The 25304-nt window shown below is 42.8% G+C and overlaps 1 protein-coding gene across 1 annotated transcript in view; it reads right to left on the bottom strand.

The window, feature by feature from the left end:
- Positions 1 to 25304, bottom strand: part of TOP1 (DNA topoisomerase I) — a 66212-nt gene that overhangs the window by 13587 nt on the left and 27321 nt on the right. Inside the window, exons 3-9 of the mRNA XM_041478702.1 lie at positions 23257 to 23359; positions 13498 to 13624; positions 12900 to 12958; positions 10072 to 10167; positions 7584 to 7659; positions 6532 to 6629; positions 2058 to 2173 (exon numbers count right to left, since the gene is read on the bottom strand). Of these exons, the coding sequence (XP_041334636.1) occupies positions 2058 to 2173; positions 6532 to 6629; positions 7584 to 7659; positions 10072 to 10167; positions 12900 to 12958; positions 13498 to 13624; positions 23257 to 23359 (675 nt within the window). The remainder of the gene's footprint in view (positions 1 to 2057; positions 2174 to 6531; positions 6630 to 7583; positions 7660 to 10071; positions 10168 to 12899; positions 12959 to 13497; positions 13625 to 23256; positions 23360 to 25304) is intronic.

Below are 25304 nucleotides of genomic sequence, written 5' to 3'. Positions count from 1 at the left end.
TAAATTAAACCAACAGTAACTCTGCCAATTTTTAAGCTGTAACCTAAAATACAGCATTTGTTTGCTTATAACAGGAAATGGGGGAAGGGAGAGACAGCAAGGGAAACTGCTTTTCCAGGCTGCAATTTCAGCTTGACAGAGGCTATGGAGTTAGTAACATGTTATGGGGCTAAAATGTCTGATATTTTCCCAGCTAGCTGAAGGCTCAGTCACCTTTATCTAATCACTTTAGAATACATTTCATTGGAAACAATTTCCTTTTTTTTTTTTTTTTCACAAAGGTTTGAAAAGGCTCTTAGTGACAGAGCTGGTAAAGAAAGGATTTATTGCAGAGGCATGAATATTAGTTACCTGATTTAAAACTGAAAACCAGAGAGCAACCAGGGGACATAACAAGCAGAAGAAACCCCATGGCTATGACTGCAACTGCCACCACCTCCACTCTTACCTTGCCCTATCTACAGAAAAATGTGCAAGTTGGAGCCACCTCTGGCCTATGAGCAGCGACTGGTTAACCCACAGGCACTGAAAAAAGATGGCTTTAGCATTTCAAGCTCCTTCCCCGAGTCAGTATTGCAGGCAGTTCCAAGAGCCCCAGCAGTTTTTATGTGAGATGAAAGCAGGCAGTGAATCCCTAGGCCAGGGACAGATTCCTCCGGTGTGAGCCGGCTGCTGGCCAGCCACAGCCTCATTACTGGGCTCTACAAATCACCCTGGGATAATCTTGAAATGAGACAATGCCTTGTGAGCACAGACAGAGGCTCTCAGCAGCTGCTGTGTAAATCAGACATCTGATTTTTTGCCTAGTTTCTCAAGGAAGACTTATGGGATGTCTTTATTTGCCAGACCCCCTCCCTGCCCAGCCCGACTGTCGAGCTTATTGATGAATTTCTGCGATGACAGAGGCAGAGGTTGCAGAAATCCCTGCAGAGGCTCTGTGAAATAGATGGCTGGATAGAAGAGGAGCTTATTGCTGTCTGCACCAAGGGATAGCACAGGGCAGTCTGCCCCTCCCCTTCTCTAGACAACAGGAGAGATCATACATTTTTCAGTACAGGAGAACAATTTCCAACTTTGTATCAGTTCTTATCAAACCCTAAGTAAAAAGGCTGCAGACATCCTTGATCACTGTGCTACTTGCCTGGAGATGGCCTTTAATAGGCTACAGCATATTTATTTCATTACTTTGCTGCTGAAAATGTAATGCCACCTATTCCTCAGCATTTTAAAAAACTGTGTCATGTCACATGAAAACAGCACGTTGCTCCTGGAAGAGGTCTATGTGCAGATGTCCCCATCACCAAAAATTACATTTTCATCCATTCAAATACCTCCCACTTAATTCAATTCTGGGTTAATTTGATCCTTCATTTAACATGATCACAGAAAGGAAACACACAGGTCATCAAGTCCAGGCTCCAACAGGCATCACATCATATAATCCCTTCCACATGAGCCTCTACCAGCCAGGCAGCCCAGGATACTTGAATCCCACACCAATTAGTTCTACCACAGGCAGTGGTCAGGGAATAGGACCATGACTTACATGAGAGGGCTGTGTCCTTGAGACCAGGGTCATCCCATTCATTCCTACAAGATCCTAATCATCTGCACCTAAATTCAATTGTCTTTTATTTCGCTCATGCTATCAAATGATGATGAATTCCACCACGGATGATGGAAGTTGCAGTTCTTGAGGTTATAAGAAAACAAGAGCAAGCCTAAAGGTGACCAGTGATGAGGCAGCTACAATTACATACTCCACTGGTCACTGCTACTCTGAGGCATCAGACACCCTCATTCTGCTAAGGAACCTGAGAGATTCACCCCCATAAGGGACTGAGAGCAGGTTCATCCCTGTGTCACTTCAGTGAGCAGCACTCAGCAGGCTCAGGCAAACTCCCTTCCTTCCACAGACCTCACTTTGCTGCTGAGTTGATTTAAGTGAAACACTAAAACACAATCACCTCCGCAGCTCCTCAGTCCCCAGAAGAACACTGCAATACCCTGAGATGTTTATTTCTCTTCCTAACAAGTAGAAACACAGATTAACTCACCATCATAATAAAACTTGACATTTTCAGGCAGAGGTTCATATGGTGGAGCAAATACAGGACCTTTGTGCTCTAGGAACTTCCATTTGATGCCTTCAGGGTAGCGCTCTTCTTCCCACCTTCAAGAGAGAAATATGAACCAATACAATTTTAAGCTCTCAATCTTCATTTTATTACTGTGTGGGTATGAGAGTATGCTAAACCAGCAAGAAATCACTGCTTTGTCAGGTACAGACCAACAACTAGTACTCAATGTACTATCACCATTTAGTTTCTTTTTTTCTTCTTTTTCTTTTTCCAAAAGCACAGTCATAACCATGAGCAGAACACCTTGGGCTGCAGATTATCTCATGCCATCCTATTCCTCACCTCTCATTTGCTCCTCTTTTCACAAAATCACACAGCTGAAATTGCTTAGATCTTAAAAAAATAAGACTTGGACCCTGTAAACCAGCTAGGATCATGCCAAATTAGTTTCAGCTGTGATCTAACATCAGGTCCAGGATGCCTGCTCAGCAAAGTCAAACAATTGTGGTGTATTATGCAGCTGCTTTCAGATGTGGACAATATGCCATTAAGGGCAGAGATAAAGAAACAGATGTTCATTTATGACCTAAATGGGAACAAACCTGCTTGGACAAGAAAGACTAAAACCTGCTCTGTCATTTTAAATTCATTCCAATTCTCTGGGTAAGAAAAGCATACTTGAAGAAAAACAGAGCAGCCCAGAAAACTGCATGTTTGCCTTGAAGGTGCTCTATAAAAATGCTCTATAAAAATGCTTTGCAAGTGATGCATTTGGTATCACAACACAGCAAGGCAGGCGCCACCAATCCCACATTCCAAGGGAACAGGGTCAGCAATTCGTCTGCAGAGAAAAGGGTGCTGCCAGGCCAGGATCCTCCCCCCAGTTCCCAGTGCCCAGGCCACTGATTCCACACTCCTCGCTCCAAGCTCCTTTCATGATTACCACGACATTACTGCTACATGCTGCTGGCACAGGATTCCCTGCTGGGAAGGGCTATTTCTCCTTAGTGATCAATCAACTGGAAGACCATTAACCTGTCACAGCACTCAGTCTCTGAATTGCCCAGACAACTTTGTTGAGCAGCCATGACAATAAAAAAAAAAGGAGTTTAAGCTTCTGTCTGGTGCCAGCCCTAAGGAGCAGCATTCCCATTTCAGGTGCCACAGCAGCTGAGGAAAGATGTGAATGGACTGCCTGCATTTCAGGAGCTGTGATGCACTGACTGATTGCTTCATCTCTACCAAGATACAAGTCACAGCATGGAAGATAAACACTGTACAGAGACAAGAGTTTCTGCTAGAAGACACACAAAATGCTTCACTCGTGTCTATACATCAACAGTTTAGGAACATCAGCAACACAGCAGCTGGCTGGAGTTTGAAAGACACTGTCTTCAACCACACCACTGGACCTGACTTCTGATGAGAAGCAAGAGCTTTAACAGCAAAGCACCCAAACCCAGCTATCAGTACACAACTGCATGTCAGACTTCAGTCCCTGGCTGAAAAGAAGGCTTGAGTAAACCATGTTGATATAAGAAACCAATATTGACACAGATTCCAAATATTTACATTCCTAATGATTGTTTTGTTTTGTTTTTCTTTTATTAATTAGAAGCTAGAAATATAAATATTTTGTCAAACATAGGCCTAGGTTCTTCCACCCAGAAGTCTCCTTTCAGCAAAATAAATCTAAACCACTCTCAGCCAGAATAAGCTTCTTCTCTCTCACAATGAGCAATTTTATTCCAGTAAGAACGAAATAAGGGCATTATTCACAGTAGTTACTGCTTTTCAGGACAGGTTTGTCATTCTTGTTTTTTTAAATTTATTCCTCTGATATTTACTTGGTGAGAAATTCAGTACCTCTGTCTCTTCCTGTTGTTTGACAAAGGATGCATGTAAAAGCAGTATTAGAAAGGCAGCAGTTTAAATAGACAGCAGAAGGACATTGTGCCTTCTGGGAAGGCTACAAGGAAACATGAGATTCATGGGGTAGTTTCTCAGCTCAAAACTGCCAGAAAGTGTGCCCCAAAAAGACCACAAACCATCCCAAATCCCACCTCCACCTTCCTAAACATCACACATAAGCATTAAGACAAAAGATAAAAGCGAGTCTCCTGAGTGTAGCTCATTTTTCATCCTCATTTAGTTTCAAACAGGAAAAGCATTACAGCACCACTGCCCTTGGCAGTTTCTGGTTCTAAAGCAACGTTGTATACATGATTTTGTGGGAGAATGCTGCCTATTAGGAAATCTGCCTCTCTGACTCCAGCAACAACTCATCAGTCATACAGGCTTCTTAATTAAATCCCACATCAACCTTGTCTAAATATGCCAGGGTGGCTCAGGAAGGAAAAGTTGGAGAAGATCTTTCAAGTGGAATGAAAAGAGAGAACATTCTTGGGAAAAAAAACAGAACATACCTCGGGGATATGTTATTTCAAGGAAATGAACTTGCTGTAACATAAGGTGGGAGAAGTGCTCCTAAGGTGCACTTCTGGATGACATTCTTCACACGCTGCCAGGGCATGAAAATGACCTCTGCAAGAGCTCCACACGGTGATGAATGAGGCCAGTGCCTTGGGGATGTCTGCACCAAGCATTCACACAAGCGAGGATGAAAATGCTCAAGGCAGCAAGCACTTGAGGAAGCAGCCAAAAAAAGGTATCAGACGCTCAGAAAATTGACTCAGATGGAACATAAAATGCCCTTAAGAGAAACAAGTGAAGTGCAGATGAAACCTTGTCCAGCAGAGACATGCTATACAAAGCTGCAGATGGATGACAGGAACATCAGCAGCAGGATGCAGCTAACTTGTGCCAAATTCTGCAAAACATGCCTTCCAAGGCACTTTTCCTCAGCAGTAAGCACAAACTGCAGGGTTTAACACCACTACAGGGGCCTGTGCTGCCCAGGTAAGTGAAGGGAGAACAGCACAGCTTTCCAGTAAAGGTCTGCTGTTCAAGGATACAGCCCACAATAGAAGGGAGCTGGGATAACAGAATATTGTTAGACAGAACCAGTAAGGGGAGCTGAGACAAAGCCAAAGAGACAACAGATCGTTAATGCTTAAAAAGACCTTCTGTAGCCTCCTATTGCTTTATGTCCCTGTGGTTTGGTGATGTTACAGCACATTAAAAATATGCTGTCAAAGGATTTGAGAAAAAAGTGAATTGCTCAGGAAAAAGGGAAGTTTTGGGGAGAGGCTGGAAACCCAAGTTTCTAAGGGAGTATTCAAGTATGAAAAAGATTTGCAAGTGCTGATGATCTGAGGATGTTGTGACAGTCAAAGAGAAATATGTAAAGACTACAAACACTACAAAAGATTTTTTTCTTTTTAAGGATAATAATAATGCCAATAAAAGAATAAAGGACTGAATCTAAAAGGACTGAAGAAGATGGCAAAGACTTTCCCCAACTGTACAGATATATTAAAAACAGCCAAGTGATCTGAGAAAAGATCAAGGAAATATCCCTGAAAGGTCATAAAAATACATTACAGGTGGGTAGAAAACACACATGCTTTCAAGAAGTACATATGCACTAAAATGAGGGAAGTACTATGGCCAAAACTTGAAAACACACAAATGGTAGCTCCCCCAAATCTAGAAATAACAGCTTAAATTACTATAGAGGGTTAAAAAAAAAAAATCCAGCAGTTTCTTACACAGAGCACTACTGATGTATCACAGGTCTGTCTTCCAAATGAACCACAAAGGTCAGACTTATTTAAAAAAGGTTCTAAAAAAACTTAAGAGTGGGTGAAAGTACAACTTCACCCACTCTTAAGGATGTTACTTAAGGATCCTGGGCAAGACAGAAAGAAATTTTCATTTAAAACTAATTTTCAGAAATCTTTTGTCAAACAGGCTGAGCTAACTGGTCTGTTGATCAAGTTTCATTTTTGTTCCAGAGGCAGGAGCAGTTTTGAGAAGCACAGCTGACACCCACTCATGCTGTACTTCTATGGAACACAGATAAATTCTACTAGAATACTGCTTAACATATCTGCACACATTAATATATTCCTTAATCCACCTGCACCTATTAATATATTCCTGCTGACACCCCCAAGCCTACAAGCTTTTGTACTGCTCTGAAGAGTGTCAGCACAGAGCAGCTTCTGGGCACAAGAATATTGGGATCTGATCATTATAGGCAGCCTCTACATGACACAGCTAGGGAAAAAAAAAAAAAAAAACAACCACACAGACAGCCCCACAAAACACATATTTCCTGTTTTAGGGATATCACTTCTACTTCAGAGGATGAACACAGTGAATGGGATATTTATTTAGAGCTTACCAGAAAGTAAGCCAATTATTCAGAACAAATCCTCATGAATCAACAGAAGAGAAAGCCAGATGTGCTTATTCAGCCAGCATGGGAGGTACAGGCAAGTCCAGGTGCAGATGGGAGCCTACAGCACTGACTATATATAGTTACCATTTCCATTTTTGCTCCTCTTCTTTTTTCGGCTTCTTTCTTTTGTCTGCTTCAGGGACTTTCTTATCTTTGCTCTTGACTTTCTTTGCTTTGCTGTCCTGCAAAATGAGTAAGACCCTGTTAGAACCAGCTACTGTATTTCCCTCTCCCCTGAAAAGATATGTTAAAACTAAAAGACTCTCTCTTGGGGTATATAAGAGCTGAATTCCTGTGGCTTCACCACATAAATGTGCTCTTAGATCATCCCATTAAGTCAAAGTCTGCTGATGGTCCCACTCAAGTTTTCAGGCAAATTCTTTTACTTTACACTGGGGACATGCTAAATGCACACAGCCAGTTATCACCTGATAAGGGGCAAGTCTGGGCCATGGGAAGGGAATTGCTGTGTTACAGAACCTCCTCCCTGGCCTGCACTGGTGTGTCTGGTCTGGCGAATGCTGCAGAGCACAACCACCACAGTCAGGTGGCTTCTGGGATTATCCTGGTGCATGCTTAGTGTAGAGACACTTCCTTTGAAGGGAAAAAATAACCCTATTGCCCAGAGGTGCTGCAACATGTGTCTCACAAGTGTGTCTTTGCTAGGTGTATAGTTTGTCTGTCTCAAATTATGGCTAACCTTTTCCAAGTCCCTCTCCAAAGAAATTTCCACCTAGGCTCCATCTAAATGCTTTAAGCTTCCTTCTAGCATCTAATCAATTTTCCATCTCCCCTGCCTCTGAACCCTGCCACATCAGCTGTGCAATTACCACATGTTGTGAGCAAGGCTCCCCTGCCAGCTTCTTAACAGAAGGACTGTGAATTGCCTGGAACAGCCTGGAAGTTCATGTCCTGGAGGCATCTTCTCCACCCATTGTTTTAAGGGTTGGAAACAAAGTTTCCCTGACTTTTTATAAATTACAGTTCAGATAAGTTAATATCTGCACCATAAGTGGGGATCTGCCACACACAGCTCTGTTCCAGACAAAATCAGATTCCCCCTGCTCTGCATAATCCCACACCAAATAGCCTTGCTCTTCTTTATGATAAAAATAAACTTGTCTGTCTCACATTACCTCTTCTTCCTCTTGTTTCCTTTTCTTTACTTTCTTGATGTCTTCTGTTTTGATTTTCTTGGGTTTGTAGTCAGCACTAAGAACAAAAAGACTTGCTGATGAAATCGATCCATTTTCCAGTACAAATAAAGAGAAGTCACACACAAAGTTTATGTGCACAAGCTTGCAGCATAGCTGGCATTTTTAATTTCTAAAGAATATACCCTGCTCTTTCAGAAGACTCAATAATCCCAATCCAGCACAACAACCTACAAAACCTACAAAATGTTATTATCAATACCTCTCCACAAGTTTCACTGCTGAAACAAACATCTTCCTCAATGAAGAATCGATTCAAAAGCATTAGCAGCCACGCAGTGATTCCATGGGATGGGATAAATGGGTATAACCTTATTGGCATGTTCTATCCCAACTCTCTTTCCAGTCATCAGTCTGGGATCTTGCCCATAAGACTCACTCTTTACACCCCCCACTAGTTCAAACAATAGCAAAATTGAGTACTGGCAAATTACATAAACACAACCTCATTTCCAGTGAGGCTGGAAAAGACCTCTGAGATCATCCAGTCCAACCTATGATTCAACAACACCTTGTCTACCAGACCAGGACATTGAATGCCACATCCACTCTTTCCTTAAACACCTCCAGGGACAGTGACTCCACCACCTCCCTGGGCAGCCCATTCCAATGTCTAACCACCTCTTCTGTGAAGAAATTCCTCCTGATGCCCAACCTAAACCTTCCCTGGTGCAGCTTAAGACCACGTCCCATTGTCCTGTCCCTTGTTCCAGAGCCTGACCCCCACCTGGCTGCACCTCCTGTCAGGGAGTTCTGGAGAGTGGTAAGGTCACCCCTGAGCTTCCTCTTCTCCAGGCTGAGCTCCCCCCAGCCGCTCCTCATTGGACTTGTGCTCCAGACCCTTCTTGAGCTCCACTGCCTTCTTCTGGACTTCCTCCCACACTTCGAAGTCCTTCCTGAATGAGGGGCCCAGAACTTAAAATGCCCCTCACCAGTGCCCAGTCAAGGGGCAAATCACCTCCCTGGTCCTGCTGGCCACCCTATTCCTGATACAGGCCATGTGCCATTTGCCTTCTTGGCCACCAAGGGCTCATGTACAAGTGCTGCTGACCACCATCCCCAGGGCCTTTTCTGGTGAGCACTTTCCAGCAACTCTGCCCCCAGCCTGGAGCACTGCAGAGGGCCGTGGTCAAAGTGTCAGAACTGGCACTTGGTCTTGCTGAACATCATGCTGGTGGAGTCAGCCCATTGATGCCCATGACAGCCTCCAACCACCACATCTCCCACCTGCCCTTCTGTTTGTAAACAGCAGGTCCAGCAGGGTACCACCCCTCTAAGACCACAGCTGTCCTTACCAGCTGAGACAGAAAGTTCTTTTCCACACACTCCAGGAACCTCCCATCCTGCCTCCTCTCTGCTGTGTTGAGTTTCCAGTAGGTATCCAGCAGGTTAAAGTCTCCCGCAAGAACAAGGGCTGGCAGTGGTGAAACGTCAGCCAGCCACTCACAGCACAGTTCATCCACCTCTTCATCCTGGTTGGGTGGTCTGGAACAAGGCTCCCAGCAGGATTATCTGCCTTACCAGCCTTCCCCTTGATGCTCATCTATAGGCACTCAACCTTACTGTCACTATTTTTGAGCTCTCCGCAGACAAACACTCCCTAACGTACAGGAACACCCCAATTCCTAATCTTTCCATTGCAGATGTGAGAGGGGAAGTCATACAAACCTAGCAGAAGGCAGCAAGTGATTACACAAAAGAAAAGATGTCCCACCCATATCTCTTGGAAACTGAGACCTGTAGGGATGGAGTGCCACCATGGCGAAACCCTTCCAAGCCTTCAACTCCTGCCTGCTAATAAGGACAAACTACATGAAGAGCTGGATGGGCACAGTGGCAGATCCCAGGAGATGGAACTGAGCTTGTATTTCAGTGGGTTCCTCTGTCAGGAAAACATCATGGGTGTTTCTCTTGGAGACAACAACCCTCAGCATAACTTATGACACATTGAGACTCCAGGCAAACCACGCCAGGCAGTGCAGGCAAACCTCCCCCTGCCTCCAAACAGGCTGACAGTGCATTTTCTACCTCTTGTGCAGTCATTTCCTTGCCCAACAGAAACCACTGCAGCCACTTAGCTACATTAATACCTCATGTGCTCACATTTCTGTTTTACAGTCCTCATCAGTCTTTACCTGCCTTCTGGGGTTTTTCCTTTTTATTTACTAGTTCTGCAACATTTCACAGCACCATCTGCAGAAGCAGGTAGTGGCATTTTGCCTTGCACAGCACAAATACTATCCCTGCCCTGCTCACAGAACTTGTAACAGCATAGGGAGTCTGGTCTCAGAGCTCCAGTACCCATCGCAAGAAGCCTGTGCTGATCACTTGAAATTCCACCTGCTCTCTCAATGTTCTCCTTTTAAAACTAAAGGCGAACATCCAAGTCACCAGCACCCACACTACTTACTCATCATCCTCTCGAGGTCTCTTCAGGGGTTTGGAGTCCTCTTTAGGAGATGCATAGAACCCATCATCATCTGGTTCATCTTTAATACGTGGTGGACTACAAAAAGAAGCAAAGAAACACAGTTCTACTTTCAAAGATGAAGTTTCTTGGAAACCAGCAACAACTAAGTTTTAAGAAATAATAATCTGCAAAATGGGCACGTCTCCCATGGAATGTGCTGCCATCACAAGACAAGAAAGGCTTGAGATGTGTCATTTTCTGAATACCCACAGACAGTGTAAGGAGAGTAATTCAATATCTATGCATTTGCCATTTCTCAAGAAACATCAAGTTCAATTTCAACGACTCAAAGTTCATTTTGTTTCTCTGAGGTTTTGAGTAAAAACAACTGTAGCTTCCAGTACTTTCAAATATACTCAAAAACTGAAATGCCTGTGTGGACTCAAATGCAGGATGTTATTTAGTTTCAACTCAATATCCTTATTGAGCCTTCTAAGACAGAAAAAGATTATCAGCTAAACAAAGAATTGAAAGCTATTCCCTGGAACCATTTTGCCAACTAAATATTGAGGCATGTGAAAACCAGAAAAGGAAACAAAGATTTGGCAAAGTTAAACAGATCAGTCTCTTTTCGCTGTCCAAACTGGAGGAAGCAACAATCCTGTCCCTTTCAACAGACCACAAAGTTAGGCTCAATGTTTTCAGCCATAGTATCCCAAGACATTAGCAGTAAAAAAAACAAAAACAGTATTAGTGCAAGAGACACTATTCTGTTAGACAAACTCATTATTTCTAGATTTCAGAGAAGCATTTCACTGATCGTCATAAAGAAAAAGATGTCTCAAAGAGTCCAAAATTACATTTTGAAGCACTTAGTGCCATCTTGGGCTTCCTTATTCATGTCCCACCAACAATTTCTATATCAAATTGACTCAGTTTCCAAGCAAAGATGCAGATTTTGCAATCAGATGAAGTAGGAGTTAAAATAGCAGCATTCAGCTTTGTAGACCACACTCAGTAGGAAACATTAGAGAGTCTCATGTTAGCTGGCAATGTGTCCATGAAGCAGAACAAGCAGTTTGCTCCTTCACAGCTATAAAGCCACTGCAGTGCTGGAAGATGCAGCTCAGGGGAGATACAAACAAGCTGCTCTACGAAGCCATTTCTGTTGCATCGCCTGGAATTGACTAAGACATGAATCTGCAGCACAGAGACAGTTGCAAAACATCTATTGAAAAAAAGGTAATTGTCCCACTTAATATATTCTCCCTTTCAGGCAGAAATGTAGTACTACAGTATGTAAAGTCACTAGGAATTTTAACTATTTTAACATTGAAACATTGCACAAGGTTTTGTAACGGAAAAAATAAAGTGTGAGTCTGTGAAAAGAAAGGAGCTGTAAGACCAAGCTGAACCTTGACTTGCATTGTTTCCAAGACTGTAATGCTGCTCATCATACCAAGTCTTAAGGAAGAAAATCAAAACCATCTGAGTGAGGACATTTTTCTCTGCAGAACTCGTAAAAAAATATTTCAGCAGGAAAAAAAAAAGAAAATAATTACTTTACTCTTAGCCAGCACTTGGCGCTGAAGAAGGCACAAATGCAATGGCTCCCCCAGTCTTTTCTCAAACACATGAAAAAATGCTCTTGGACTTAAGGAAGATTCAGTTATATTGACATGAGAGCATCCAACATCCCTGGTGAGATTAGCACATTATGCCATTCTGCTGAACAGCAGAGGCTAGAGAGAGTTATGAAGTGTCTGCTCCACCACGAAACACCTGAATATCACTGCATTCTACTTCCAGAGTATTCCCCAAAGGACCTGGAGATGGCGCCTCTGCCCTGCGCCAAGCCTGTCTCCTTCCTCTGCATTTTTAAATAAGAGAGGGGTAATGAAATAAAAGGAAGAACTCATGTCAAAAGGGCACAATCAAAACAAAGAAAGAATACCTAAAAGGCATGGTCCAGACAGGTGCCTTCTCCCAACTTCTCTGTATTCACTGAATGTGGTGAGACTGGAAAGATTTTGTTTGTTTTGATTTTAAGTGGGCTCACAAACTGAAAGAATTAATGAACTAATTACTGTTCTTGACTAACAGATATGGATGCATGCATCCACCATACCACATACCTTCATTAAGTTAGTGGCCTGGATTTAACATCTTAAAAAATAACCAATGGCTGGATTGCAAACAAGTCACAAGACATCTTGGATGACTATTAAGAAAAAGTATTCTTCTATCAATTGCTCACTTCAGGTTTTTAATAAGACTACTTAGCGATCACTGATACAACACTCAAGTCCAGGAGGTTCTATAATAAGCAGGAATTTAGTACTAGAGTAGGACATTTGTGCACTTCCTGAAGGTATTTCTAATTTTATACATCACTCTTGTCACTCCTCTGCAAAGGCTTCAGGCTGCAGTCACAATACAGGACAGACACACAGAGGCAATCTGGATTGGTTTTGCTGGGTCCTGTCTCCAGCACTGTCTGCAGGGTTCAAGTTCCAATTTTACAACAGAGACTCTTTCAAATCCAGCTACCAGTGTTCCCATACTTAAGTCTGTCCTCAGCAGAATCCAGCTCCTGAATGCTCAGACAAACCCAGCATGTGCAGGCAGATACCAGATATTCCACAGCTCCCATCTCCAGTTACTGGGTAAGCAGATCTACCCATTCTCATAATTGAGAAGAACATATCTTCTGAAAGGCTTAAGAGTGCCCCAATTTTTTCTCAAGACCAAGAGAGACAATTCAAATACTGAGCACCTATGAAAAGTCCAACTGCAGCTTTTTCCAAATCATAGACCTGATTTCTTACCTGGAGAAACCATTTTCCTTTTCCTTCTTTATTTTTATGTCACCAGAAGATGACTTCATCTGAAAAACATAAAAAGTAGGAGCTGATTAGCATTTTCCAACATACAGCACAGAGTATTTAACTTGCAGAAGGAACTGTGACTATCTCTGTCCCCTGTAGTCCTTAGTGACCTACATGACAGAGAGCCAACATTTTCTGCAAGTCTTAGTCAATTCAGTACTTTTTTGGCCCTCCAATTTCCTCAGCAAATTGGAATTAAGTATATAGTTTGTTCTTGCATGGACTGAATGTGAGATGACTGATTTTTCTCCCTTGTCTCTGAACCCAGGCTTGACAAAGTGAAATGTAACGGGAGAAAATGTGGAGCCAGTGGACACAGCTTCACAGTGGAACTGTTTCTATTCACATACCTGCATACAAAGCCCCTTTGAGTTCATACCTAGCACTCCACAAAAAAGTGTCTGGGTTAGCACTGGGATAATTCTCTCCAAGTTGATAAAAACTCGGAAGTACAAGCTACATCTAACCCACTGAGTTTGTACTATTCAGTATTATAAGCCAGAACCATCCTCTTGTCTCTCCCACAGGAGACACCCACCTTCTCTTCCTTTCTCTTCTCCTTGTCTTTATCTTTGTGTTTGTCTTTGTGTTTCTCTGAGCTGCCATCTTTGTGTTTGGTTTTCTCCTTGTCTTTGTGTTTCTTTTCCGAGGAATCTTTGTGCTCACTGCAAGACAAGAGAGTGTGTTTGCAGAGGAGAACACAAGGAGATTTGACTAATACAATTTCCAGTGGTAAAGAGTCACAGGTTTTGATGATTACAAGCCCTAAAAAGTAAGGGATCACCTTAACAGGAAGATCCACCACAGTCTCCTGTCAGGCATGACCTGTTCTCCTTGGGAGGAAGAAGAACAGGAGGGATACCACAAAAATCCCAGTTGCCAAGCCTCCACTTCAGGACACCCATCAGCCTGGACTGCTGAGGAAATCCACAGCTGCTATACTTAAAGCTCAACACTTTAGGATGAATTCCCACTGTCTCTGCTTTTCCTCTTTTTCCTAGTCTACATAAAAGGTCACTGGAACAGAGCCGCCAGCCCCGTCAATGCCCGTGTCAGCTTTTGCTCAGACAACAGTTTGTCATTGTAGCAGCTCTCATCTCTGGAACTTAAAGAGAAAAGCGCTGATCTCTATTATTCCCAAACAGATGGGAAAACCAGAGCAAACAGGATATGTGATGTCCTTGTGTTTATGCAAAGTCAAACAAAAAAGGCAGGAATAATGCTGCAGTCCTCAGCTGGAGCTGTTGATGCCGCCACAGCCAGCCCAGCTCTGCTGGAACAGCCCCATCGTGTGGGGCAAGAACCCAACAAAGGTGTTTCCAAGTGACAGTCTGGTCTGTAACTACTCTGGTGTTATGAATAGCAGTATTGAGAGTTTAAATATCTAGAATCTTTAGTCAGAATACAGCAGAAAATGCATACAAGGAGAAAAACATCAACCTTTATTATTCTGTTTCTACCCACTTCTGATTTCTGAGACATCAGGATAAATTTGTATCACATTTTCAAGTTTTTCTTATCAACTAGAAAGACTCATGGCTGTTTTCAAATGAAAATGAGGTTTCTCATGGAATGACAAACCTTGAAGCCAAAAGTGAAGCAATACTCTCAGGAGACTCAGAATAGAAACATCAAGAACTGGCCACAAGGATTAGCAGCAGTGGTGTGGAAGCCAAGCAACAAGCCTGGCAATTCTACAGGCCTTCAATACACACTTATAAGGTTGTGTGGACTCCCTGAGGTCACCCAGGGCTTTAGCAAGCCAAAGGCATGGTGTAAATCAGCTTGGATAGGCACTAACCAAGCTGCGTGCCTCATGCTGGCTGTTCACACTCTCCCTTCTCAGCACTTGACTCCCATCACTGCTGTTCTCTGGGACACACTGTGCTCCTCCTCAGTATTACAAAATGCACTAAAAAGCTTTACTAGAAAAAGGCATTTTCCTTATTTCAGTTATTTCAACACTCAGGTGCAAGCTCAAACCAATCTGGGTGAACACAGCCCTGAAAAACAATGGGAATGCTGGGCAAGGGCATGATTTTTAAAAATTACAGATTCTTTGAGATTTCTTTCTATCACAGAAACAGCCCGCAAAAAGGTTGATGGCTACAGAGAGCGAGCAGCACATTAACCAGTTCCCACAGTCTGTGTGTGATTAGGAGCAAGGCAATCACAGTCACAAATACACCAACCCACACCCAGCTTACAACTGCAGACACCAGCGTGGACAAATGCATATGAACCTGCCAAAGGTCTAAATAATTCAAGCTCAGAGTAGCTTGAATAATAACACTCCAATAAATATACATTGAATAAATTGAATAAACACACACCAGCCATCCAAGCTCAAGCAGCTAAAGCATGAAAATCCATCTCCAAAGGAAATCAGTACATTCACATGCTGTGTGACACCAAGAGATCAGCAGCCAGCGAAACCAGTTTCATTTTAACTCTCTAGCAACCTCTTCATACAAAGCAGTGAAGGCCTATCTGAACATCAAAAGGCAACAGGCACTCTAGAAATGCTTGCAGTTAGACACACAGCACCACATGTTTGCCTGTGAGCAGACTCAACAACTGCAGACTATTCTTACCCAGCAGATCATGTTAGGTACAGTGTGCTCAGGCCATGCGAGTACAGACACGGAACATCCTGACACTGGATCCTGGAAATCCACGACATGCCTGCTGCTCCTGCTCTGATCTCTCATCCCAGCTTCTGTACCCTGTTTATTCATCAGTATTCCAAGCTCAAGACACCTATTTAACTTTCCTTTGCTCCAATCAGATTCACTGACTGTCTGAAAGCAAAAACTCCACACATCACTAATAATTTTTAAACTCAGGAAGGTCGGGAAATTCTGTCTTGATATTTTGCACTGGTATCTGCATGCCAGGGACCCCATTTGCCAAAGATTTAAGGTTGACAATTTAAGAGGTATCTCAACCTGCATATATTTAAACCAATACTCATAATAATAACAACATTCAATATCAATAATCAATATTCAACCTTCCTATATCAATCCAAGTTGTGGATGCTTCATCCCTGTATTCAAGGCCAGATTGGACAGGGCTTGGACCACCTTGTCTGGTGGAAGGTGTCCCTGCCCATGGCAGGGCACAAAATGAGACGAGCCTTAAGGTCTCTTTCAACCCAAACCATTCTGTGATTCTACAATTCTAACGTACAAAAAAAAATCATAATAAACACACACAAGGGCTCACACCCATCTTGTTCTTTGCAAGTCCACTTGTGTTTATTTTCTGACTCTTTCTTGTTCTTTGATATTTAAACCCTACCTGAAATAGCATGTTTTACTCAGACATTAATTTGGATTGTTAAAGCATGCCACACACTGCAGCCACTGGACTTAGTCCACTGAGGTAAAGTTCATGGCAGTGGCTGTTGCTTGGGAGCTTGTAATAGCAAAAGAAACCCACAAAAGACCAAAAAAGAGAAACAATTTGGTTTTCCAAAGCACCATACTCAATCACACTACCAGCCAAAAGCACTAGCTTTCAGTACATGACTGGAAGAGCCCTGGGATGTAAACAAAGCATGATTAAAAGCAAACTAATGGATGACAAACTAGATCAGTAAAGCTAAGACTGAAACAGAAACAAAATCCCATTGGTCTAGAGAGGCAGAGATAATATTTATACGTGCTGAATGCTTACAGACTACAGCTTGAATAAAAAAAAAGTGCTAAAACCTCTAAAAACTTAGGCTTGTTTAAGTAGAAGCTCAAATGACATCCCTCGTGAAAGACAGTAAGTGGCCAGCATTGAAAAGCTGTCATGCAATTTAATCGCAATTTTTCAGCACAGTTTCTCAGATCTTTCAGCATCAGAGCCAGAATGAAGAAGTCTGACTTCCTGACTCAGTTGTTGGTCTTAATTTAATTTTTTTATCATAAGACTATCCTTCCCCTTTGCTCTGCAATGAGCAGTAAATTTCTCAGCCAAGCAATGTGGGCTCAGATAACCTAAGGAAACTCTGTCTCCAGTTTCACTCTGCAGCTTCATTTTCCAAAGATCAGCACTGGTGGCTTGGCCCTGAGGTCCTGCTTGCTGCTGCTCCCGGTGACTGGGAGGAATTCCCTAGATAAAAATCTGATATTGTGTACTTTTCACTCCAATGTTAAAAGAGAGCATAAATTTCTTTCCCTTATTTCTAAGTAGCCTGCTTGCCAGCCCTGCTTCCAGACACTGGACCACAGCTCTTCAACAGCTCAGCACAAAACTTCTGACATGTGCATCAAGGAAGGCTTGTGCCCCTCTTCTCTTGGAGGGATGGAAATCTCCATCTCCCAGAAAACCTTCCTTGGAAATGAGCTGATAACAAAGGCCTCAAGCAACAATCCTTAGAAGAGGAACTTCTTTTTTCTTGCAAAGCAAAGCAAGTTGCTCGCATATTAACTACAGTCAAGCTGAGCTGCTCTGGTCTTTCACTTGGCTCAGATACACATGTGAGCCTACAGGGGACACAATTTAACCACCACACTAATCTCAAAAGAAAAGAGAAGGCAACAGGATGCCATCCTTACCCTGAAGATGGAGTTTCAGCCTTCTATCAGAAAGCTATTTCAGACAATCCCAAAGCTATTATTAGGAGGGACTGGGAACAATTTAAAGATCAGAAACCTATCTTCCTGGTCAATTCAAAACTGGAAGAAAAAAAATCACTTTTCTTTAAAGAAACCAAGGAAAATGGTCTCAAGATCACATGCACACTGCTAATTTTATCTTGAATTCATTGTTCAGAGCTCTGTGAATCCTTTGTTACCTTTCCTGCACATATCTCTCTGCCAACAAGCCAGCCTGGAGTCATGGAAGTAGGACAGCAAACCCCCCCGCCCCGTCAGATAGAGGGAAGCTCCAGGGGAAGCTAGCCTGAAAACAGGACAAGTGGATCACAACAATTGCTCATACCCAGCCCTGCTGACAAAGTAAAGTCTTCCTTCTCACCCAGACCACTGCAGTTGCATCACTGCAACAGAACTCAAGAGTTATGCCTCTTGAAGGTGTTTAATGCTGACAAACCTGCAGTGTTAGTGTTTTATTAAGGTAACCAAGAGCAGCGGGAGATGACATTAACACAGGCAGAACAAGGGATTGCATCATCTACAGGTGTATCATGATACTACTGGCTTAGCTCAGACAAAGGCAGGTGAGTACACACATCTCCTGAAGCACTCCATCCTTTGCGCTAGCTGCTTACTGTCTTCCATTTACAGTTTTAGTGTAAACAAAGACAGCCAAAGGCTGTGGAGAGCTCAGGCTGAAGCACACGAAGCAGAAAATGCATCAGAAGAAGCCATTTCCCTTGTAAGCATAGATATATTTCCCAATGAGAATGCCTGCAGGAGAGAGGAGAGGGAGAGGAAGGGAGCCCAGGCACCTGGCAGCAGCTGCTCAGGCTGAGATCACATGGGAAAGTCACAAGTGGAAAGTGTTTCCAAAGAACAGCAGATGTGCAGATCACAGCTTCCTCCTTCAAACTGCAACAGCTTTGCAGTAATTTAACACTGCGTTCTTCAGGTGCCATTTGTGTACGTTAATAATCCCTTCCCAGGCCCTTTCCATTCCAGCTTCAAAACCACAAGCTGGGAAGGATGCTTTATCTAAAGTGTCTCTTATTTCCTCTCTCTGCTGTAATTAGCTCGTGACAGGGAATCTGCTACTAGCGAGTGCCAGCGCCGGTTGCCATCGGAGCTGTGCCTACTCGGGAGCTGCTGCAGCACAACTGAAGCGTAAAATAACAGGGAGTTGTGATTTCAGTGCAGCCTAAAACCACGATGGGGACAGGGCACAGGTGACACAGCCCGTGTCTCGTTTGACGCAATACAGTATTAATGGAAACCTGTGATCACATCCAGGCTAATGCACAGCAAGGGAGAGCTGCCTGTGCAGGGAGCACTTCCAAAGCAACAGCACCCCAGGGAAGGACAGGTTTTCAGCTGGCTTGCAGGATATTATGCTGTTAGAGGGTTATCATATGGAATTACAGCGAATAAACACGTGAGCCCCAAAGGTTTTGCTGGGTTTCTGGCAGTGAAATAAAACAACCTGAAACCATTCTTCCCGGTGGCGAAAGGAGTCTTTTCACAGATAAGAGATCAAGCCTTCAGCAAGAGGAATAAGATAAAAAGCTGGACTAATCAACAGCTGACAAAAATTTTAGGAATGAGAACAAGATTCACACATTGAAATGAGGATCATGCTTAGCACATGCTTTCCATGGACATGTGAGAATTAAGTAGACTACTATATAAAAAGCAAAAAATTTTCACTACTGGAAGGCAGTGTCACGTCAGAAAACTGCTCAAGGTGAACTGTGCCCTAAAATGGAGTAGAAAAACAAACCCAGCAGGTGTGAAGCCTTTTTTTAAAATTGCCTTTACCCCTGCATCGGGTACCCCTGCCTCCTCCTGCCCCCAACACACACCATTCAAAGCACATCAGAATCACATAATACACCAGAGGAGGTGTGCAAGAAATCGGAACTGAAATTTATCTTCATCCATGGCTAGAAAATGCCCGGAATCTGTGTTTTTCCTAGCAAAAGCATAAAATTAGAAGATGCCAGCGAAGATCAGGTCTCCGAATCCCTTCTGTGTTCCAAGCTTCAGTTCATTCCAAGCTGTGATCACAAGAGATTTAGTAAATGGAGGAAATATGCAATCTGACAGAAGATTTTCTTCCTGCGGCTCCGGTGCTTGTCAGGCTGACAGCACGGCTCAGCGCTGCAGAGCAGCCTCTGCTCCCATCCCCTGTCACAGCCAGCCCTGCCCTGCTCAGGCTCCTGGCAGCCCATCTCCCTGCAGAGAGCCCAGGACAGCTGGCACAGACACACCTGTTACTGCCAACACTTCCAACACGCTCTCTAACAAGGCTTGGCTTCAAAGGACCTGTTATTCCATTATTTTATGTGGTCTACTCATCTGAAACACTCAACTCCCACAGATCAGAAGCCTATTGCCACACGGGATTTGTTTCATTTTATTTTTATAACCACTGACATTTATATTTAATGGACGTGTATTAGATTTTTGTTTGGAGACCAGGAAGTACGGGCCTGAGAAAATGAGCAAAAAACCACACTTTGTTGGATAGTGATGTGGATTTATTTCTTGATACAGACTGTTCTTAAGTGGGCTTTGCATTTTCTTTCTTTGAGGGGTGATGGGGAGGTCTGAGGCACACAAATGTTCTCTGTCAGTTTACTACAGCTGTAAATGAGTGGTTAAGACACAGAAGTGTCATCTTGTGAGTGGGAGAGGAGGAAAGCAAGAACCAAAATTAAGAAGTTCTACATACCATTCCACACACTTCTGTCATATGAAATCAAAATTCTCTATTTTAGGTATTTCAGAGACTTATCTTGGCACTTTAGATCCTTCAAAGTCTGGATACAGGAAACATTTATTCTCCTGCATTGGAGTTGTTCTATCTTCTTGAGGCAGGTTTTATTTTAAAAGCCTTTTTTAAGTATAGGACAGGAAATGAAACTGTCAAACTATTACAGACACAGAAACGATCTGCTTCAAACACAACCACACACTGCTCTTAACTGTGCCCAGTGTGCACTGTGATTCTCAGAATGCAATCAGGGGCTCTTCACACACCACAGATAAAATATCAGAGGTACCAATTCAAGTCTCCCAGAAAACAATGGCTTCGATTTCTGCTAAAGCACCATTCAACCTCTTTTGAGAACTACCAAAGATACAGCACAGCTTTTGCAGTAACACAGCAGCTTTTCTGAAATGCAGAATGGATTTTGTGAAGATTTACATGCAATTTGATAAATCTAAGATAAACTTTTCCAAAGGATTAATTTATAGCCTTTTATCATGTGCTTTAAAAATTCTTCATACAGGTAAAAACCACTGAAACCCACCCACCCCATTCTTGCGTCCTGAAGAATTTTTCTTTAATTTCTACTAGACTCATGGCTCTTTTTCACTTGTTTCTCATTGTCAAAGGAGAAACTTCAGTACAAACAGGCAGGCTTTTTTTCCTTCAAACAACTGTCACCTAAAATCCCATTCTCACAGCAACTTACATTTACAGAATTGCATGGGTGACAGCTGAATCAAAGCATTTAGGGAAGGAATGTTTAAATTTCAATTATTTCTGTGAAGTTCTGTTACAAGTCTGCTGTTCTTACACAGCAAGCAGCAAGGTACCCTGTACATGACTGAGCATGAATGGGATAGTGAAGATTCTGGAGCACTCCTGAAGGAGCAATCCCAACGGGATCACAGGCACATCCATGTATGTTAACTTCCCAGAGAACCACCTCCAAAACCAAATCTCAAGATTCAGCACTATACTTTCATTTTTAAGGTGGCAGCTTTGAAAGGTAGTGTGCACTCAGTCTGAGTGAAGCCTTCCCTTGTGAAGGGACCTGAGGGGCAAAGCATTATTGTGTAATCTCTCCCCAAAAATGCTTGAAGCAAATCCCTGCACATGCATGCACTCTGTCATGCCACCCACAAACAGGGACCTTGTTTTGGGACCCCAGGATGCAGCAGATACTGCGCTCACAGGACACACAAGCATGTAACAGAGACATGAAAACAACTGGGAGCATTAGGCACAGTGCCTAGAAAACCTGGTACCAGAGGGATTTCAAGACAACATGGTAGGGAGGAAGGAAGTACTTCAAGATAAGGCCTGATTACATGTTACCTCCTCAGCTACACCTCAAAACATCACAGCCATTCTACCTTCTTTCCACTGTTTTGGTATTTATTGTTTGCAAAGTCAGCTACAAGTTACAAGCCATAATTAGTTTTTCCAGTTAAAAACATGCTGACCATTTCCAACTCCTACACTAATGAAGCCAAAGCATTAATGAATTTGGGAATTTAAAGACAGTGCTTACATTACTCCTTACAAAAGAATGTGCTCTGCTAAGATTTTAGGAGAATGGTTTTTCAAGCTAAGCAATGAACATTTGGACATGTGAGGCAGTCAGTTTCAGGGTGCATGATGATCAGGAAAATGAAAGCTAGAAATCAAGGCTATATAGATGTGTGAACAAAGGCAAAGAACATGTCCAAAGAATTTCATCCTTGTTGTGAGAGCCAGCAAATGCAAGTTATTTCGCCTAGGGGTTTTTCCCCATCAAAGACACATTATGGAACAGTAGGCTCATGTAACTTGTCATAAGATCACAGAAAATTCAAATCAAGTGTGAGCCCCATAAAACAAACCCACTTTTCTGCACAGACTCCCTCCTTTTCATGCTTCTTTTTAATAGAAATCATTGTTAATACAAACTTTTTTGTTCCTTTTCGCACAGTGCTATCACAGTTGCACAGCAATTATTTAATACAATTGCTTGCCCACAGCATAAACACTATCTGTCATTCACCAAGTGTCTCACCAGAAACTTTCCCTCCAGGGACACGTTTTTGCAAGTTTTGGTGGCAATTTAGGCTCCATGATACTTGTGTGTCAGGACTTACAGCAAGGAAAATTTCCCTGACTAACATCCTAGCTGTGACGTATTTGTCCCATGCTCCACCACACAAAATCATCACACAGACCTCCACATCCTGGTTCCTGCAGCTCACAGCCCAGGCCAGGGAGCAACTGGACCAAGGAATTCAGCAGCTCAAGAGCTACAGGCCATCACATCAATGTGGGTGACCTGGCAAGTGACTGGCATCAAACACCTTCCCCATCCAGTGGCAGTGTACTGTGTAAATCACATTGGACAAAACAGCACACAATCCTTTGGGATCCATCTAACCCAGCAGTTTCCCAGTGCTGCTCACACAGCTGGGATATTTAGCCACTGTGGTGGCAGGCAAGGACACCACTGTCATTCTGGGGGACCATCTTTTCAGGCACTTCTGATTAGGAGAATGCTCAGTAGCCACATGGGGGTCTCACTATGCTAAAGCAGTGGGGGTCTACACCAGCATGAAGAGAACTCCACACTTCTGACAACCAACTGAAACCACACACAGAAGATTATGAACAAAACCCACCAATCTGCATGAAGGGAAGGCTGAGGTAGTGTTCTACACCTTTAACAACTCTAACCTACAATAATCTTTTATACATTAGTATCAGCTCACATTTGCAAGATACACAGCTTCAGCCACCCACATGGAAATGCAGGCAATGACAAAAATCAGGCTTAAAGCTCCTACACTTATAAAACCACACTCAAAATATAGCAATTCCATATTCATTTATTAGCAGAGTAGTTAATGTAAGACTGCACATTCAATGGTGTTTTAGCCTACAAAGGCTTCATCCACTTTTTCCTCACCTATTACTGTGCTTGGACTTTTCCCGGTCTTTTTCCTTGTCCTTCTTGTGCTCTTTGTGCCGGTGTTCTCGGTCTTTGTGTTTATCTTTGTGTTTGTGAGAATCTGTAAGCAGAGAGGCAAAACAAAATAAATTAAATTGGGAGAAAACTCCACACCTCCCTTGTGAACCTCTGCATTTTTCCCCACCGCATTCTAATATTTTTGTATTCAAAATTTGTAACAAAAATCTTGGTTTCAGAGGTCATAAATGGATTCATTGTTCCTGCAGCACAAGTTAATTCATCTTGGCAACAGCTGCATTTTCATGGTCTTTAGTTCAACGACCTTTAAATGCTTTATAGACCCTGAAGAAATGCAATCCTTCCATTAACTAGGTACCTATAGGTATAGCAAGTTCAACCTTATTTGGCAGATGGGCAGCCTGGCTTCCTACACCTCCAAGTATTCATGCTGAATACACAGAAAGGATACAGGATCAAAGCACAGAGCTGAGGGGTCAGACCTGTTGAATCCCAAAATTTAATACTTCTACTTCCACAAGTCTTTAATCTTGACAAAGCATCCTTCCCTTCTCCCTGCTGTGAATTAAAACCATTTCATTCTTATCCCCAACAGTATACAACATGACAGGCAGAAAGCAAGGAAAATGGGGAGTAATGGCAGAAAACGAAAAGAAAGGGTGAAAAGGAGAAAGAATTCTCTCCTCCTGCTCCTCTACTGCAGGACACATTTACCTCCCTCCAATAACAGCCCCACCAAGAAAATGCAACCTGACAGCTATAATGAGCTGTGTTGGTGGTCACCCACCTACACAGGTCAGGGCGGGTCCCAATTATGTGACAGGTCAGAAATGGGAGTTGGCACTCAAGTGAATCTACAGGAACACAGTAATTTTATTGCTATCAGCTTCTACTCTGAGTGACACTTCCCATCCTCAGTGACAACTGTGCTGTACAATGAAGTCCTTTAAAGCACCAAGGAAATTAATTCAGCAGAGAAAAAGAGCAACACAGTTGAATTGCAAATAAATACATTTACAAGCATTTTTTTACAAGTGTATTAAAAAGGAGATGAGGCTGAACTAGCACCTCAAAACCACCTCAAAAGGCCATTTTCAGTGAAGATCAGTATAATGGGAGGAATATAGGCAGTACCCTCAAAGACTCCCCACAGCATGTTTTGAACATGCTACTCAAAGTAACCAAAATTAACCAGGCTCTTCAAGAAACCTAAAATCTGTGCTGACTTTGGCAATTGTTTTTTAGATATCAGTGCTAGAATTTCCACCAGAGATCTTGGATGTAAGGTATTAATGCTTCGTTAATTGTAAAGATGCTACCATGCCTCTAAAAAGACTCCTATCCTTGCACTAAGAATAGGAAACTGCAACAAAAGGATTTTGTGACTTTCAGAGTCACATGGGAAATGCACTGCAGAGCCAGGAACAAGCCTCATCCTCCTGACTCCAAGTCTTTCGCCACAAATTCATTTTTCTCCTTAACTGACACCAGCTCTTAAAACCTCAAAATATTCAAATGGATTTAGAAGAAACATACCCACAGAACATGATTTTAACCTACTGCTTTCTGTAACTTCAGGGTTTGCTTTCAGACACCTGCAGAAAGTCAACACAAACCAACACAGGAATACTGACATTCAAGCCTCCAACTTGCCCTGTGCACCTTTCCTCCATCCCCCTGAACTCAGCAATGTTTCCTAGTGCTTTGGTGTACACAGTTTAAATTGCAGGGCTTAAGTTTTCCATATTTTGATATACACGTGGCAGGTTTTGTGAAACATTTGGTGTTACAGCATAGAGCACCCAAGAGTTTTCAAGTACCTGAAGAGCAAAATCTCTTTTGCAGCAGGCAGAGTCTGCAGGCATCTCTAGCAAACTGTGTGGGGACCAGACACCCACACGCTCTGAACTGCAGAGAAGCAATTTCTCTGAGCCCTTCTTCCCACCAGGACAACACACATTTCACTGGCAAAAATGTTTTCGCAATGCGTTTCACACTTGTGATTCTTCAGTTCAGCCAGGAGCTGG

The sequence above is a fragment of the Pyrgilauda ruficollis genome, unplaced genomic scaffold, assembly GCF_017590135.1.
Source record: "Pyrgilauda ruficollis isolate IOZ18807 unplaced genomic scaffold, ASM1759013v1 scaffold46, whole genome shotgun sequence".
NCBI classification, from domain to species: domain Eukaryota; kingdom Metazoa; phylum Chordata; class Aves; order Passeriformes; family Passeridae; genus Pyrgilauda; species Pyrgilauda ruficollis.
Note: the sequence above shows the minus strand (reverse complement) of the source record. Positions and strands in the feature narration are given on the sequence as shown.